Source organism: Copadichromis virginalis, linkage group LG3, assembly GCF_057382275.1.
Source record: "Copadichromis virginalis isolate Kocher_CV1m ecotype Utaka linkage group LG3, C_Virginalis_male_GT1.1, whole genome shotgun sequence".
NCBI classification, from domain to species: domain Eukaryota; kingdom Metazoa; phylum Chordata; class Actinopteri; order Cichliformes; family Cichlidae; genus Copadichromis; species Copadichromis virginalis.
Window position 1 is genome coordinate 30605777 of NC_140620.1, and position 18417 is coordinate 30624193.

Below are 18417 nucleotides of genomic sequence, written 5' to 3' on the forward strand. Positions count from 1 at the left end.
GTGATAAGACCCACCACTGTAGTGTCGTCCGCAAACTTCACAATGATGTTGGAGCTGTTAGTGGCTGTGCAGTCGTAGGTGTAGAGTGAGTACAGGAGAGGGCTCAGTACACACCCTTGTGGAGCACCAGTGTTCAGTGTGATGGGGGATGAGGTGATGCTGCCCAGTCTGACCACCTGGCGTCTGTCAGACAGGAAGCTAAGGATCCAGCTGCAGAGGGAGCTGCTCAGTCCTAGATCCTGCAGTTTCCTGTCCAGCTTCGAGGGAACGATGGTATTGAATGCTGAGCTGTAATCTACAAACAGCATTCTCACATACGTGTCTCTCTTCTCCAGGTGTGACAGGGCAGTGTGTAGTGTCAGGGCTATGGCATCATCAGTGGTCCTGTTGTGGCGGTATGCAAACTATAGAGGGTCCAGTGAGTCGGGTAGTGCAGAGCAGATGAAGTCCCTGACCAGCTTCTCAAAGCATTTGCTTACGATGGGGGTCAGGGCTACAGGTCGCCAGTCGTTCAATGAGGAGATGGTGGAGGATTTCACAATAACTCCTGGCTGGCTCGCTAACTTGTAACACTGATGTGCGTGTTTCGAATACTCCCAGATCAAAAAAAAGAGTATGTCACCCAAATTTGACACCAAAGAGCTCAAAAATTTGGCCCAGTAGGTTCGGCTATGTACAGGAGAGGCGAACTGAATGAGACTCAGAAAACCGCGAGTTTTGAAAAATAATCAGAATACTTTATTAATCCCTAAGGAAATAATGTGGATTACAGTTATTCTAGGAGAAATTCTAAAAATAGCAACAGTGACAGACTAAACTCCAAACAATACATTGTTAGAGATTTTACACATTTAGGAAATAGCACTAATATATAAAGATCAATCAATTATAAATATCAAGGATTAACAGAAGGGATAATAAATAAATATCAAGAAAATTGACAAGAATATTACAGAGTAGAAAAGAGCTTATGTAAAAAGGGTGTAACTTTTGCAGTGTTTACAGTGTGTTGGATGGAGGAGTTGTACAGGGAGATGGCCACAGGCAGGAATGACTTCCTGTGTTGTTTGTTTTTTTCTGTTAATCTCAAGCTGTGTCCCAAAACGTTGGCTGCATCCTTCGGAGGACCCAGCCTTCGCGGTCTACGTGGGCTGGGTCCTTCAAAGACCGAGAAGGCCAGAAGTGCGAGGCTGTGAAATGGGATGGTCTAGCCTTCAGATTTGCGTCACCACTGTCTTGGTGGAGTTTAATAAACTCGGCCGTCTGCTCCTTGCTATCTAAAATATAACAGGACACTGAGGTAAATTCTCAACCGTCTCACACTTCTGTTTAATCAGTTTTCTGTTTAACATTTATTCAGCTGTGTGAAAATCCCAGAGGAACCCACTCGATGGATTAATAAAGTTTTATTTAATCTAATAATCTAATAACTTTGATCGCAGCCAAACCGATTTACTCCAGAACAAATAAAACACCCAAAAAAGGCAAAAAATTACATTTTTAAGTTATCTGAGTGACTTATATCATGTTTAACCTGAGTAGCAAAAGAGCGTGGGTCTGAAAACGATAAAGCCGGGAGTCCGCTGCTCTTGCCGGCTGGAGTGACCATTGAACCCCCCGGCTTGCTATCGAGCTGGTGGGTAACAGACATCTCCGAAAACGTCGGCACACTTTTGCAAATATGTAATGTCTTGATAAACCAACCAGATATTTGTAAATTACACAGCTACTTTCTCGCCTTAAAACATGTTAAAAGTTTATTTTGTGGCCCAGAAAGATTAATAAGAGTAATTTTCAAACTTAGTAGCGGCCGCCATTATTGTCAGCTGAAATTTGACTGGGCCGCGCTATGAATTCTGGGTTATGGTTTGCCACGAAGCACACATCCGACCCATCCTTCAAATTCGGGGAAATGAAAGACGCATTTGTCAGCTGCATTTGAAGGAGTCGACGAATTGGGACAGCCTTCGTCGCCTGGCTGTGATGTAATCGGCCTTCAAATGCGGCCTCCGGAGGATGCTGCCGACGTTTTGGGACACAGCTTCAGTCTCTCACTGAAAGTGCTCCTGTGACTAGCTGGTATGTCATGGAGTGGGTGGGAAGTATTATCCATGACTGTCTTTATCTTGAACAACATCTGCCTTCAGACACCACCCTAACGGAGTCCAACATTACTGGCCTTGTGGATCAGTTTATTTAGTCTGTTGGCATCTGTGACCCTCAACCTGCTGCCCCAGCTTGCAACAGCATAGAGCGGTGGTCCCCAACCTTTTTTGCGCCACGCACCAGTTTATGGTAAATGGTAAATGGCCTGTATTTTATATAGCGCTTTACTAGTCCCTAAGGACCCCAAAGCGCTTTACACATCCAGTCATCCACCCATTCACACATACATTCACACACTGGTGATGGCAAGCTACATTGTAGCCACAGCCACCCTGGGGCGCACTGACAGAGGCGAGGCTGCCGGACACTGGCGCCACCGGGCCCTCTGACCACCACCAGTAGGCAACGGGTGAAGTGTCTTGCCCAAGGACACAACGACCAAGACTGTCCAAGCCGGGGCTCGAACCAGCAACCTTCCGATTACAAGGCGAACTCCCAACTCTTGAGCCACCATCGACTGCCCGACAATATTTTCACGGACCGGCCTTTAAGGTGTTGCGGATAAATACAACAAAATAAAACTAGTGCCGGTATTGAAAAACAGAAGATTTATTCATAACACACGTGGAAAGACCCAGGAAAACCGAGTTAACGATAAGAAAATAACGCTAAAAACCCTGAAAACCATACATTTCACACCTGAGCCTCAACTCTTGCGACCCGGTACCAAACGACTCACGGACCGGTACCGGTCCGAGGCCCGGGGGTTGGGAACCTCTGGCATAGAAGATAGCACTGACCTTATGCAATCTTGGACTTTGTTGTCATTGTCGGTTGTTGATTTGTCCTATTCTCATTGTCTGATGGATTATAATGGCTGTTTGTACAAAATTTGAAAACTATGCATACTCTCTCTCTTCATGGATAGATAGATGCGTGTGTTTGTGTTTATCTGGCTAAATTCGATATGGTTCCAGCAACAGTTTTTACAGTAAGATATGTTTTATATGCATGTACAATCTTTAATATACATATATACACATGAAAACATACATATATGTTATCTGTGGGTGTGGGGCAGAGAGGGTGTTCGCCCAGGGCACCAAACAGGCTAGGACTGCCACTGCTGACAAAACACAGAATGTGAAAAAGAGGGGAGGCATGATAACAGAACCTAAAGACTAGAAATGACAAATATTAGATCAAGCAGAAAAACAATTAAAAGAACATAAATAGAAATAAACATCAAATATTACAATATACAATACAATACGAAAGAAATTCCACAAATTCAATACACGCTACAATTGCAGTGTGAACAATCTGATTTTTTAAAATGTTTACATAGAATTGGCCGCATTTCAGCACTGACCAATAAAAAATTAATTAACTCCAGTGTGGATTAGTTGATGATTTTTTAAAGTATCCATGCGACGAAAACCCTTTCCACACTGACAACAGACAAATGGTTTAATGCCAGTGTGGATGGCCTGATGTTCTTTCAAGGAACTCATGCAGCTAAAAGATTTTCCACACTGATCACAGCTGAATGGTTTCAATCCAATGTGGAGGAGATGATGTTTTCTTAAGTTTCTACGCCGAGTAAATGATTTTCCACACTGATCACAGCTGAATGGTTTAATTCCAGTGTGGATGAGCTGATGTTGTTTTAAATTTGTAATATGAGTAAAAGCCTTTCCACACTGACCACAGACAAATGATTTAATTCCAGTGTGGATGAGAAGATGATCTTTTAAGCTTTTACTATGAGTAAAAGACTTTCCACACAGATCACAGGTGAATGGTTTATCTGTAGTATGGATGAGCTGATGTTCTTTTAAACAGTTACTATGAGTAAAAAACTTTCCACACTGATCGCAGCTGAATGGTTTAAATCCAGTGTGGATGAGTTGATGTTTTTTTAAGCTGCCACTCTGAGTGAAAGTCTTTCCACACTGATCGCAGCTGAATGGTTTAATGCCAGTGTGGACGAGCTGATGTTGTTTTAAGTTGCCATTTTCAGTAAAAGCCTTTCCACACTGATCACAGCTAAATGGTTTTAATCCAGTGTGGATGAGTTGATGTTTTTTTAAGCTGCTATTCTGAGTGAAAGTCTTTCCACACTGATCGCAGCTGAATGGTTTAATGCCAGTGTGGATGAGTTGATGTTTTTTTAAGCTGCTATTCTGAGTGAAAGTCTTTCCACACTGATCGCAGCTGAATGGTTTAATGCCAGTGTGGACGAGCTGATGTTGTTTTAAGTTGCCATTTTCAGTAAAAGCCTTTCCACACTGATCACAGCTAAATGGTTTAAATCCAGTGTGGAGAAGCTGGTGTTTTTTTAACTTGCTATTTTGGTTGAAAGCCTGTCCACACTGCTCGCAGCTGAATGGTTTAATGCCAGTGTGGACGAGCTGATGTCTTTTTAAGTTGCCATTCTCAGTGAAAGTCTTTCCACACTGATTGCACATGAAGCTTCTGTCTCCACTGTCAATGCGCTGGCGTCTTCTGGCCTTCTTCATAGTGATGAAAGTCTTCTCCACAGGGATCACAACTCATTCATCTTTACTTGCGGGCATTGGTTGGTTTTTGTTGAGGTCATAAATTTGGAGAGGTTTCAGCACACTTCCCCTTCTTTTGCCTATGATGACAAAGAACTAAAACAGTGACATGCACTTCACAAAACCTATTTAGTGTACATATACATACATATATCTATACTAGGGCTGCCACAAACGATTATTTTGATAGTCGACTAGTCACCGATTATTTATGCGATTAGTCGACTAATCAGATCATCATCCACTGGACGTAAAACGTACAGCTTATTGCACCAGCAGCATCTGCTCTTATATAACTATCATTAGCTTACAGCTTTAAGCTTTTAAGGTGCTAACTAAAAATAAAGACAAGATGATAGTTTATTCAGTTTTAATGAAATTTGCAGATTGTTTCGGTAAAGTTTAATAAACTCCTTGCTATCTAAAATATAACAGGACACCGGAGTATATTCTCCAGCATCTCACACTTCTGATAATCAGCTGTCTGCTTGACGTTCATTCAGCTGTGTAAAAACTATAACTTTAATCTCAGCCAATCCGATTTACTCAGGAACAAATAAAATACAAAAAAAAAAAAAAAAAAAAAAAAAAGCCAAACAACAACATTTTTAATTTATCTAAGTGACTCATATATATTTAACCTGAGTAGCGAAAGATGGCGGTGGGTTTGAAAACAATTTGCCGGGAGTCCGGTGTTCTAACGGCGCTAGTGACCTAGCCCCCGGCTAGCTATCGAGCTAGTGGGTAAAAGACGTCTCCGAAAACGTCGGAGCGCTTTTGAAAATATGTGATGTCCTGATAAACTGAGCCGATATTTGAGGTTTACACAGCTACATTCTCGCCTGAAAATATGTTAAACGTTTATTTTGTGACCCAGAAAGAATAATAAAAGTAATATTAAAACTAACTAGCTACCGCCATTGTTGGAAACTAAGCTGGGCCGCGCTATGAATTCTGGGACACAGCTGCTTCTTCTTCTTCTTTGGGGTTTAACGGCAGCTGGCATCCTTGTACATGCAGTGCTGCCATCTTCTGTTTCAGTCCGTTATTACACTCTTAAATCCTGCTACTTATTCCTGCGTCTTTTGTGATCTTACAAAGCTTCAAACGACGCGTCGACTATTAAATCAGTCGTCGACGATTTTGATAGTCGACGTAATCGTGACTAGTCGACAAATCGTGGCAGCCCTAATCTATACACACACACACACACACACACACACACACACACACAGTGTGAAAAATAGTAATCAATACAAGGGATGGCTATTTTAAAGAATCTAACATTTTTAAGAATCTAAAATCTGAGTATGTTTTGAGTTATTTAACATTTTTGTGTCTCCTAATTCCATATGTGTTCATTTGGAGTTTTGATGGTTTCAATTAGAATCTATAATGTAAAAAGTCATTATAAAACAGAAAAATCATGAGAAGGTATGTCTAACCATTAGACCTGTGGCTTAGTCAGCCTGGCTACAGAGCTGTTCCTGTTTTCCTCATTTACTAAGATTTCATAACTTTATAGAGGGCTTTTTCTTGTTCAGGTCAAAAGAAGCATGAATTAGTCTTCAGTGTAGGTGTACTTATAAGTTCTTCCAGGGAGTCAAACTTCTCTGGTTTGTTGCCTTCTTTTTCAGAGCAGCCAAAGTGTGCAGAGGATGTAATACTATTTACAAAATACGCTATCAGAGATTATCAGAGGAAATAAAGCACAACTGTGTATCAGCTGTGAAAAATGTATCATGTGCAACACTAGAACATATTAATAGATACTTTATTATACAACATGTAGAGTGTGTAAAGGTTAAAAAAAAATACAGGACCAAAAACTGATCCTTGAGAAGCTTATTTTCGGGAGGGTTAAAAACGGCTAATTTCATCCATCCATTGATTTAATGTAAGCAGGTTGAGAACATTATTTTTCTTCAGCAGTGATTTGTCTCTCATTTGGGATAAACAGGCAAAATGTCACTGTGTACAGAATTAGATGTTATTATTATTATTAAAATAACAACCAATTAATGTCTGTAGAATAATGTTGGCGATTTTTCTTTGTCACCTTCAGTGAAGAACCAATGTTTCTGACTACAGGTGCTGAGATGCTCCTCCTGCAGACTCTTCGCCTGCTGCCAGTCGCCTGTGACAGCAAAAAGATTTTTATATTTAAGCCAGTTAAATTTATTGTATTATTATAAGGCACTACTGCAGACCATTGTATTGTGTAGCATTATTGTGCCTCGTACTAACATCACAAACATCAGAATCAGAAAAGCCTTATTAATCCCAGAGGAAAACTAAGTTTTCATAGCAGGAAATATACAACAAACAACATGCACTCACTGAGTGTAGAAACAAGAGTTATGATGGATAAATACTGGATAGTAGGAACAAAAAGAAGGGGGGGGAGGGGGGCGCTTATGAAGACAGCTGCTACAACAGCCTGTGTTCCAGATCTACTGGCGTTTAGATCAACTGGCGTTGGTCGAACAGATGTGTGACAGTCTTGCGTTTCAGGAGCTGCTACCGACAAACCAGCAAAAGAAAAAAAAAAAAAAAAAAAAAAAAAAAAAAAAAGCCAAATGTCTTGATGTTGTTGAACAACAAAATGTTTAAAAATGTGGCGAGTTTACCTGGTGATATCCTCATGTGCGACGCGATAGCGAAAACAGCAAACAAGTAATACCACGCCGATGTTGTTTACGGGACAGCAAGAGTAAACGATCGGGAGACTCTTGTCGTCGTTATCGTTCCCCTTGTACGGTTTATTTCTCCGGTTTCAGCGTTTTTGCTCCACAACTACAGCGAGCAGTTTACTTTATGCACTAACATGGAGTCGAGTCAACCAGCGCCACCTCTGGCCAAGTGCCACAGCCTACAGCCAGATCAACTTGTGACACACATCTGCACCACGTCTGAATTCGTTTCATGCACAACACATTTGTACTAGGGCTGCCACGATTGGTCGACTAGTCACGATTACGTCGACTATCAAACTCGTCGACGACTAATTTAATAGTTGACGCGTCGTTTGAAGCTTTGTAAGATCCTGAAAGACGCAGGAATAAGTAGTAGGATTTAAGAGTGTAATAACGGACTGAAACAGAAGATGGCAGCACTGCATGTACAAGGATGCCAGCTGCCGTTAAACGCCGAAGAAGAAGAAACTGTCCCAGAATTCATAGCGCGGCCCTGCTCAGTTTCCAACAATGGCGGCACCTAGTTCGTTTTAATATTACTCTTATTATTCTTTCTGGGTCACAAAATAGACGTTTAACATATTTTCAGACGAGAATGTAGCTGTGTAAACCTCAAATATCTGCTCAGTTTATCAAGACACCACATATTTTCAAAAGCGCTCCGACGTTTTCGGAGACGTCTGTTACCCACTAGCTCGATAGCGAGCCGGGGGCTAGGCTAACTAGAGCCATGAGAACACCGGACTTCCGGCAAATCGTTTTCAAACCCACCGCCGTCTTTCGCTACTCAGGTTAAACATGATATACAAGTCACTTAGAGAACTTAAAAATGTTATTGTTTGGCTTTTTTCAGTATTTTATTTGTTCCTGAGTAAATCGGATTGGCTGAGATTAAAGTTATAGTTTTTACACAGCTGAATAAACGTCAAGCAGACAGCTGATTATCAGAAGTGTGAGATGCTCGAGAATTTACTCCGGTGTCCTGTTATATTTTAGATAGCAAGGAGTTTATTAAACTTCACTGAAACAATCTGCAAATTTCATTCAAATTTAATAAACTATCATCTTGTCTTTATTTTTAGTTAGCACATACCTTAAACACTTAAAGCTGTAAGCTAATGATAGTTATATAAGAGCAGATGCTGCTGGTGCAATAAGCTGTACGTTTTACGTCCAATGGATGCATAATCTGATTAGTCGACTAATCGCAAAAATAATCGGTGACTAGTCGACTATCAAAATAATCGTTTGTGGCAGCCCTAATTTGTACCCTTCAATTGTGTCTGTTTGTGCGTCATGCAAATAAACCTTTGAAATGAATGAAATGACCCTAATATTTCACTATTGTTGTAACATCACATGTCGTTAGCGTAGTCTGTCTGCGTCTTTTCTCTGCGAGCAAACATTTTAGAGTTGGTTGTTATATACAGTCTGTATAAGTGTGGTTAATCTAATAAACATTTGTAAGGAGATGGCAGTTACTGTGAATGTACAGCAGGTGATCAGTAATAAACAGTCAGACAATGACTCTGACAATCTCATTCAATCTTGCAGACTGAATGCACCTTCTGTGGAAAGTGGTACCACACAGTGTGTGTGGACTTCCCCTGTGCAGAAGGAGACTACAAATGTTGTGGGTGCTAAATAAACAGAAAAAAGTGATCCCTGTTGTCTTTGCTTACTGATTGTTTTTAGTGTTGACAATCCACATTGCTGGGATTGCATCTTTCAACATGTTTGTGGGTAGATTTGGATGTACCAGGGGTTAGTGCAGCCACTCAGCCTCTACTCAATGTGATCATAGCAGCAGGTGCAGATGTGTCACAAGTTAATCTAGTAGTAGGCTGTGGCACTTGGCCACAGGTGGCAGTAGTGGACTGACCTCCATTTGAAACTGGTCCAGCTGCTGTGTGATAGTGGATCTGCTACAAATTGAAGATCATAAGCAAGTTTTGGAAATGAACCCTTGTATTATGTTGAAAAACAAAAAAATGACATTGATTTTGTTGCGGGTCACTTGGTGTTCGCTTGCTCTGCGGTAGAGTATCACTTCCTGTTCCTGCTCAAACACAGTGGTGTTTCTGAGTAGCTTATTTGCCTAGCAATTTAATTAACAACTTTTAAATACATTCTTCTTTCATAGTATAATCTTCACGTGCTTCATCCGAAGCACACTTTCTGTGTACTCACTACCTAATTTATAGCCAAAGTATTCACTCACTGTCTCTGTACTGTCTCGCTAGCTTAGCTTAGCTCGTAGCTGACTCATTAGCACCATGGCTACTTCACCTGTCCCTCCTGCACTTTCTTGCTCATTGTGTCAGATGTTTAGTTACTCCTCGGCCTCCTTTAGCAGTAATGATATCTGTAACAAATGTAGCATATTTGCAGCTCTGGAGGCCAGGATTACTGAATTGGAGACTCTGCTTCGCACCCTTCATTCACCCGTAGCTAGCCAGGCCCCTGTAGCTGGTGCAGCCGAAGATAGCGTAGGCCCCGCTAGCTGTTCCCCGGCAGATCCCAAGCAGCTGGGGGAAAGAGGGCGGCTGGGTCACGGTGAGGAGGAAGCATAGTCCTAAACAGAAGTCCCAGGTACACCACCAACCCGTTCATGTGTTTAATCGTTTTTCCCCACTCGGCGACACACCCGCCGGGGGTCAAACTCTGGTAGTTGGCGATTCTGTTCTCAGACATGTGAAGCTAGAGACACTGGCAACCATAGTCAATTGTCTTCCAGGGGCCAGAGCAGGCGACAATGAAGGAAATTTAAAACTGCTGGCTAAGGGTAAACGTAAATTCAGTAAAATCATAATTCACGTCGGCAGTAATGACACCCGGTTACGCCAATCGGAGGTCCCTAAAATCAATATTGAATCGGTGTGCAACTTTGCCAAAACAATGTCGGACTCTGTAGTTTTCTCTGGTCCCCTCCCCAATCAGACCAGGAGTGACATGTTTAGCCGCATGTTCTCCTTAAATTGCTGGCTGTCTGAGTGGTGTCCCAGAAACGATGTGGGCTTCATAGATAGTTGGCAAACCTTCTGGAGGAAACCTGGTCTTGTTAGGAGAGACGGCATCCATCCCACTTTGGATGGAGCAGCTCTCATTTCTAGAAATATGGACAAATTTATAAACAAACAACTTAAACATAAACAATTACAAAGAAAGAACAATACAGTATCCACATCTGAACCAAAGAGTAAAACAGTGAAATGTGGATTATTAAATATTAGGTCTCTCTCCTCCAAGTCTTTGTTAGTACATGACTTAATAATTGATCAACAAATCGATTTACTCTGCCTTACAGAAACCTGGTTGCAGCAGGATGATTATGTTAGTTTAAATGAATCAACACCCTCGAGTCATTCTAACTACCAGAAATCTCGAAGCACAGGCCGAGGGGGCGGTGTGGCAGCAATTTTTCCACACCAGCCTATTAATTAATGAAAGACCAAGACAGACTTTTAATTCATTTGAAAGCCTGATGCTTAACATTGTCCACCCCAGCTGTAAAACTCAGAAACCAGTCTTACTTGTTATCATCTATTGTCCACCTGGGCCTTACACAGAGTTTCGGTCTGACTTCTCAGACTTTATATCTAATTTAGTTCTGAGCTCAGATAAAATAATTATTGTGGGTGATTTTAACATCCATGTAGATGCTAAAAATGACAGCCTCAACATGGCATTTAATCTGTTATTAGACTCAATTGGTTTCTCTCAAAATGTAAAAGAACCCACCCACCACTTTAATCACACTCTAGATCTTGTTTTAACATATGGCATAGAACCTGAACATTTAACCGTGTTTCCTGAAAACCCTCTCCTGTCTGATCATTTCCTGATAACATTTACATTTACAATAATTGATTACACAGCAGTGGAGAGTAGACGTTTATCAGAGTAGATGTCTTTCTGAAAGCGCTGTAACTAAGTTTAAGAATATAATCCACCCACTGTTATCATCTCCAATGCCCTGTACCAACACAGAGCAGAGCAGCTATCTGAACGCTACCCCAACAGAGGTCGATTATCTTGTTAATAATTTCACCTCCTCACTACGTACGACTCTGGATACTGTAGCTCCTGTGAAAACTAAGGTCTCAAATCAGAAGTACCTGACTCCGTGGTATAATTCTCAAACACGTACCCTAAAGCAGATGACTCGTAATCTGGAGAGGAAATGGTGTGTCACAAATCTAGAAGATCATCATTTAGCCTGGAGAAATAGTTTGCTGCTTTATAAGAAAGCCCTCCGCAAAGCCAGAACATCTTACTATTTGTTATGGCCCTAGCTGGGCCTCCTGATACTGCCCTTGTGTGGGCGTGGTGTTTTTCTCCGCCTCCTCCTCTTTTGCTCCACCCCTCTGTCTCTCTCTTGCTCTCTCTCTCTCCCCAGGACACAGCTGCTGCTCATTGGACTCACTTACCACCTGGGCCCAGTCAGCAATCACCTCTCTGAGGTCATATAAGCTGGGGATGAGCTGTGAGCAGGGTGTGGGGTGTCTCTGCTTGGTGTGTAGGTAGCCTGCCTGAAGTGTGGAGTTGTGGAAGCAGTATAGCTGCTTTACGTGAGTAGTGTGGGCTTGTGGGCCTTGGCAGCAGTAAAGCCAGCTACTGTTAGTGACAGGGTGAGCTTGTGGGCCCCTGGAAGTGCCTCCTCGTGGTGTGGAGTTTTTGTTTGGTTGTTGTGTTCTTTGTTGTTGCCACCTTTTTTCGGCATGTTATTGGTAATACGGCGTTTCCGGCTCCTTATGTTATGATTATCTACAATAAAGACTATGTTATTTACTAAGAACACCTGTCTGTTTTCCTTTCATTCTGTTCTGGACTCATTTGTTACTGGTCCCCTCACTCGCATGCCTAGACCCCTTTGGGGGGGACGTAACACTATTCATCACTGACTGAAGAAAATAAGAACAACCCCAGGTTTCTCTTCAGCACTGTAGACAGGCTGACAAAAAGCCAGAGCTCTTTTGAGCCAACCACCCCTTTAACGTTAACTAGTAATGACTTCATGAACTACTTCACAAATAAAAGTTTTATCATTAGAGAAAAAATTACCAATAATCATCCCACAGATGTAATATTATCTACAGCTGCTCTTAGTACCATTGATGTTAAGTTAGACTCTTCTTCTCCATTTGATCTTTCTGAGTTAACTTCAATAATTACTTCCTCCAAACCATCAACGGGTCTTTTAGACCCCATTCCTACAAAACTGCTCAAAGAAGTCCTGCCATTAATTAATTCTTCGATCTTAAATATGATCAACCTATCTCTAATAATCGGCTATGTACCACAGGCCTTCAAGCTGGCTGTAGTTAAACCTTTACTCAAAAAGCCATCTCTAGACCCAGCAGTCTTAGCTAATTACAGGCCAATCTCCAACCTTCCTTTCATATCAAAAATCCTTGAAAGAGTAGTTGTCAAACAGCTAACAGATCATCTGCAGAGGAATGGTTTATTTGAAGAGTTTCAGTCAGGTTTCAGAGCTCATCACAGCACAGAAACAGCTTTAGTGAAGGTTACAAATGATTTTCTTATGGCCTCTGACAGTGGACTCATCTCTGTGCTTGTCCTGCTAGATCTTAGCGCAGCATTCGATACTGTTGACCATAATATCCTATTAGAGCGATTAGAACATGCTGTAGGTATTACAGGTACTGCACTGCAGTGGTTTGTATCATATCTATCTAATAGACTCCAATTTGTGCATGTAAATGGAGAGTCCTCTTCACACACTGAGGTTAATTATGGAGTTCCACAGGGTTCAGTGCTAGGACCAATTCTGTTTACATTATACATGCTTCCCTTAGGCAGTATCATTAGAAGACATAGCATACATTTTCACTGCTATGCAGATGACACCCAGCTCTATCTATCCATGAAGCCAGATAACACACACCAATTAGTTAAACTGCAGGAATGTCTTAAAGACATAAAGACCTGGATGGCCGCTAACTTTCTGCTTCTTAATTCAGATAAAACTGAGGTTATTGTACTCGGCCCTGAAAATCTTAGAAATATGGTATCGAACCAGATTCTTACCCTGGATGGCATTACCTTGGCCTCCAACAACGCTGTGAGGAACCTTGGAGTCATTTTTGACCAGGACATGTCCTTCAATGCACATATTAAACAAATATGTAAGACTGCGTTCTTCCATTTGCGCAACATCTCTAAAATTAGAAATATCCTGTCTCAGAGTGACGCTGAAAAACTAGTTCATGCATTTATTACTTCCAGGCTGGACTACTGTAATTCATTATTATCAGGATGTCCAAAAAACTCACTGAAAAGCCTTCAGCTAATCCAAAATGCTGCAGCAAGAGTACTGACAGGGACTAGAGAGAGAGAACATATTTCTCCTGTTTTGGCTTCCCTTCATTGGCTTCCTCTTAAATCCAGAATTGAATTCAAAATCCTGCTCCTCACATACAAGGTCTTAAATAATCAGGCCCCATCTTATCTTAATGACCTTGTAGTACCATATCACCCTATTAGAGCACTTCGCTCTCGCTCTGCAGGCCTACTTGTTGTTCCTAGAGTATTTAAAAGTAGAATGGGAGGGAGAGCCTTCAGTTTTCAGGCCCCTCTTCTGTGGAACCAGCTTCCAGTTTGGATTCAGGAGACAGACACTATCTCTACTTTTAAGATTAGGCTTAAAACTTTCCTTTTCGCTAAAGCATATAGTTAGGGCTGGACCAGGTGACCCTGAATCCTCCCTTAGTTATGCTGCAATAGATGTAGGCTGCCGGGGGATTCCCGTGATGCATTGAGTTTTTCCTTTCCAGTCACCTTTCTCACTCACTATGTATTAACAGACCTCTCTGCATTGAATCATATCTGTTATTAATCTCTGTCTCTCTTCCACAGCATGTCTTTATCCTGTCTTCCTTCTCTCACCCCAACCGGTCTCAGCAGATGGCCGCCCCTCCCTGAGCCTGGTTCTGCCGGAGGTTTCTTCCTGTTAAAAGGGAGTTTTTCCTTCCCACTGTTGCCAAAATGCTTGCTCATAGGGGGTCATATGATTGTTGGGTTTTTCTCTGTATCTATGAAGCGCCTTGAGGCGACTTTTGTTGTGATTTGGCGCTATATAAATAAAATTGAATTGAATTTTGACCCGTACTGTGTAAATCCACTCAGAATTGTCAAAAAACTGCAATAAAACAATAGCAACTTTACTTCCCATCAGATAAACATGTAGAACACAGACATACAACTGTTAGACTTTCCATAACTATTTTAGGTACAATTTGGTTTTTCATTCTTACAAACACATTTCTTTTGAACTTGCCCAACGTTCTCAGTTTTTCAATGCTCAACATTTTCAATTTTGTCCACATGATGGACAGAATGTAACTGTGTGCTTTCTGCAGATGTACTTCTTGCATTTCTCACAAAAAGTGCTTGTTTTCAAACAGGAATCTTCCTAACTAAGATTTAAAACAAAAGATTCTACGTCTCCTCCAGTCTCACAAACAGATGACAAACCAAGCGACACACCTGAGTCACTGACTTTCTTAAATCCACTCACTCTCACTGGCTCTGTTTATTACTAATCACTGTGTAACTGCTGTGAATTCACAGTAACTGCCGTCTCCTTACAAATGTTCATTAGATTAACCACACTTATACAGACTGTATATAACTACCAACTCCCAAGTCATGTTGATGGATTGCCTATATTGGCTGGAAATATTAATTTCCAGGGAAAAGACATAGGCAGACTCTGCTTACAGGATGTGATGCGACAACACTAATGAAATATTGATGTGTCATATTTGTCCAAGGTGTATTTCATTGTTATGGGAAAAGAGAATATTAAAATCATGATGACCAATTGGAGTGGTGATTTCTATGACTTTGTGTATATAATTTGGAATTTTGTACAAATGTAGGCCAATAAGGAATATATGATATCATTTCATTCTTTTCAAAGGTTTATTTGCATGACGCACAAACAGACACAATTGAAGGGTACAAATGTGTTGTGCATGAAACGAATTCAGACGTGGTGCAGATGTGTGTCACAAGTTGATCTGGCTGTAGGCTGTGGCACTTGGCCAGAGGTGGCGCTGGTTGACTCGACTCCATGTTAGTGCATAAAGTAAACTGCTTGCTGTAGTTGTGGAGCAAAAACGCTGAGACCGGAGAAATAAAACGTGCGAGGGGAACGATAACAACGACAAGAGTCTCCCGATCGTTTACTCTTGCTGTCCCGTGAACAACATCGGCGTGGTATTACTTGTTTGCTGTTTTCGCGATCGCGTCGCGCATGAGGATATCACCAGGTAAACTCGCCACATTTTTAAACATTTTGTTGTTCAACAGCATCAAGACTGACGGAGTGTGTTTGAGATAACCTCACAAGTGTCACAGGTGACACATTTGGCGTTTTTTTGCTGGTTTGTCGGTAGCAGCTCCTGAAACGCAAGACTGTCACACAACTGTTCGACCAACGCCAGTTGATCTAAACGCCAGTAGATCTGGAACACCTGCCGTTAGATCAGCGCCATCTTAAAAGACATTACTGGTGGTGATTCTGTATGGGCTCAAAATGTGGTCATAAATATTTTGTACTTGTAAAAAAGATGTGTGTGTGCGTAAAAAAGATGTGTGTGTGCGTAAAAAAGATGTGTGTGTGGACTTAGAAAAAAACCCCCTGCAAGTTACAAGTACGGATTTTGACCCTATTTTTCTTTCTTTCATCTGATTGGTCAATGTCATGTCAATCACAAATGTAACAATCCAATCAGAGAACAGATGGGTTTGGCTGTTGGAGGGGCGCTTTTATGAACTGCAGGTCCTTGAAGGGTGATACAGTTTGAAGCTGGAGGATCGCTATATAAATATCCGATAGCAGGTAGGTCCCCTAACTTTCAGTAGCTGTTGAAAGGATAAAGTTGTGGTATATCAGTGGTTAGAAATACCATTATTACTTTAGGATTAGTTTAACACAAAGTCAGGGCCGACCCAGGACCATTGCTGTGAGTCACAGTGCGCAGCATAAAAGTCCTTTCACATCGGACACAGGATGTGCTGCTAATGCTAACTGCTAACTAAAAGCAAAGGATCCAGAATTTGTTACGCTGGCTGCTGGGCTCTGTGGGTTTTTGCAGCAGCTCTACCTGTACTAGATGCACCTGCTCCTTGTCTTTTCTATCTCTGACTTTATGTCCTCTACAAGAGTTTGTTTTTTTTGCTGCTTCTTCAAATGTTCAATAAAAACATGTATGCTAATTCATAACGAAGAAAGCTTTGTAATGAAGACTGTCATTTCCAAAACACTGCCCGCCCCCACCCCGCGGTCCGCAGCGCTGTTGGAAAGGCTGTGGAAGTCCCTGTATTAAACACGTAGTCCTGTGACACAAAAATCACCAAACTCGGACGACCACAGACTGTTTTCCTTCGTGGTGATGAAGGAAAACGCTGGGTTGGCATGTAAAAGGGCATTTATTCCCTTCAAAGACCTGCAGTTCAAAAAAGCGCCCCTCTGACAGCCAAACCCATCTGTTCTCTGATTGGATTGTTACATTTGTGATTGACATGACATTGACCAATCAGATGAAGGGAAGAAAAATAGGGTCAAAATCCGTACTTGTAACTTGCAGGGTTTTTTTTTTTCTAAGTCCACACACAAATCTTTTTTTACACACACACAAATCTTTTTTTATACACACACAAATCTTTTTTACGCACACACAAATTCTTTTTACACATACAAATCTTTTTTACGCACACACAAATTCTTTTTACACATACAAATCTTTTTTACGCACACACAAATTCCTTTTACACATACAAATCTTTTTTACGCACACACAAATTCTTTTTACACATACAAATCTTTTTTACGCACACACAAATCTTTTTTTACACATACAAAGTACAAAATATTTATGACCACATTTTGAGCCCATAATTCTGTTATTAATTGTGGAATCTGTTGTATTCTATCCACCTCATCAAATCATAATACTCAGTACAACATCTTCATTTGAAGGAAAACAAATAGCTGAACACAAATGATTAAAAAAAAATAAGGTCCTGCTGGAAGCTCCAAGCAGACAAAATGACAGGGGCTGAACAGAACGTACAGCCGAAAACAAAATTAGCTAAGAGAAAGAAACCCTGTAGACAGTTATTGATTTAGTAAGCTATATAATTATAATGTACTCACTCTGGATCTCCTCTCAGAATAACCCGAACTAAAGATCCCCCAGCGGAGGAGGCCGGCTTTGTAGTTGGACTAGGAGAGAGACCAAGCTGTCCGAGCTACGAGAGCCTATATCTTTCCAATCACGCATGAGAAACATAAACGTGATCTGCCGGAGACCAGAAGGGCAGCAGTAAGAAAGCTCAGCACAGTCACACTCCGTCGTAGATAACAAGTATGATGACTGTGGCTATAATCATTACTCGGTAAGTCTACTTTCCGCTGTGTGCACGCGCAGTACTTCGTCTTCTTCTTTGTGGTTTGTCGGCGGTTGGCAATAACGACTCATTACCGCCACCAACTGGTAGTGATGTGTCCTGTGTGTCAAAGCTTCGAAGCGTGTGTCGGCTAATCTTGGGGGAGTTTTTGTAAAGCGCGTATCGAGGCTTTCTTTGATTACGTATGCAGTGACGTTCAAGGCCTCGCGGGCAGCCCGTACCATGTGACTGATTCAGGAACTGGCTCGCCGGTTCGCGCCAGATTCGAAATAAAATTGGCATCAAAACACAGCTGATTTCCCCCATCACATTGTGTTGTGGAATTAGATTACGTACGTGCTACATAGATACTTGAGCATTTCATCGTCGATAGAACCAGCAAGGTAGAGATTTTTTTAATCTCCTCTCTCCTTATCTCATCTGTTCTTATAAAGTATGCACACAGTAATACATATCCCAAATGATAACCATAATAAAAATAAACAACATGACTGACTTTAATTATCCATAAAATCATCACATTCTCTGTAAGATTAAGGTCAACTATTGAATGGTGTATATTTTAAAGACTTTAAAACAAAGTTAACGCTGAAAGTACTAACATCACTTTTTTT

The 18417-nt window shown here is 41.3% G+C and overlaps 1 protein-coding gene across 1 annotated transcript; it reads right to left on the bottom strand.

Annotated features, from left to right (window-relative positions):
- Positions 1 to 724: 724 nt before the first annotated feature.
- Positions 725 to 18019, bottom strand: LOC146714049 (uncharacterized). The gene is made up of 3 exons (XM_085450651.1): positions 17550 to 18019; positions 6727 to 6804; positions 725 to 4747 (listed from the first exon to the last, which is right to left on the bottom strand). The coding sequence occupies exon 3, from the start codon at positions 4626 to 4628 to the stop codon at positions 3489 to 3491; it is 1140 nt and encodes a 379-aa protein (XP_085306777.1). The 5' UTR covers positions 4629 to 4747; positions 6727 to 6804; positions 17550 to 18019; the 3' UTR covers positions 725 to 3488.
- Between the last annotated feature and the right edge of the window lie 398 nt (positions 18020 to 18417).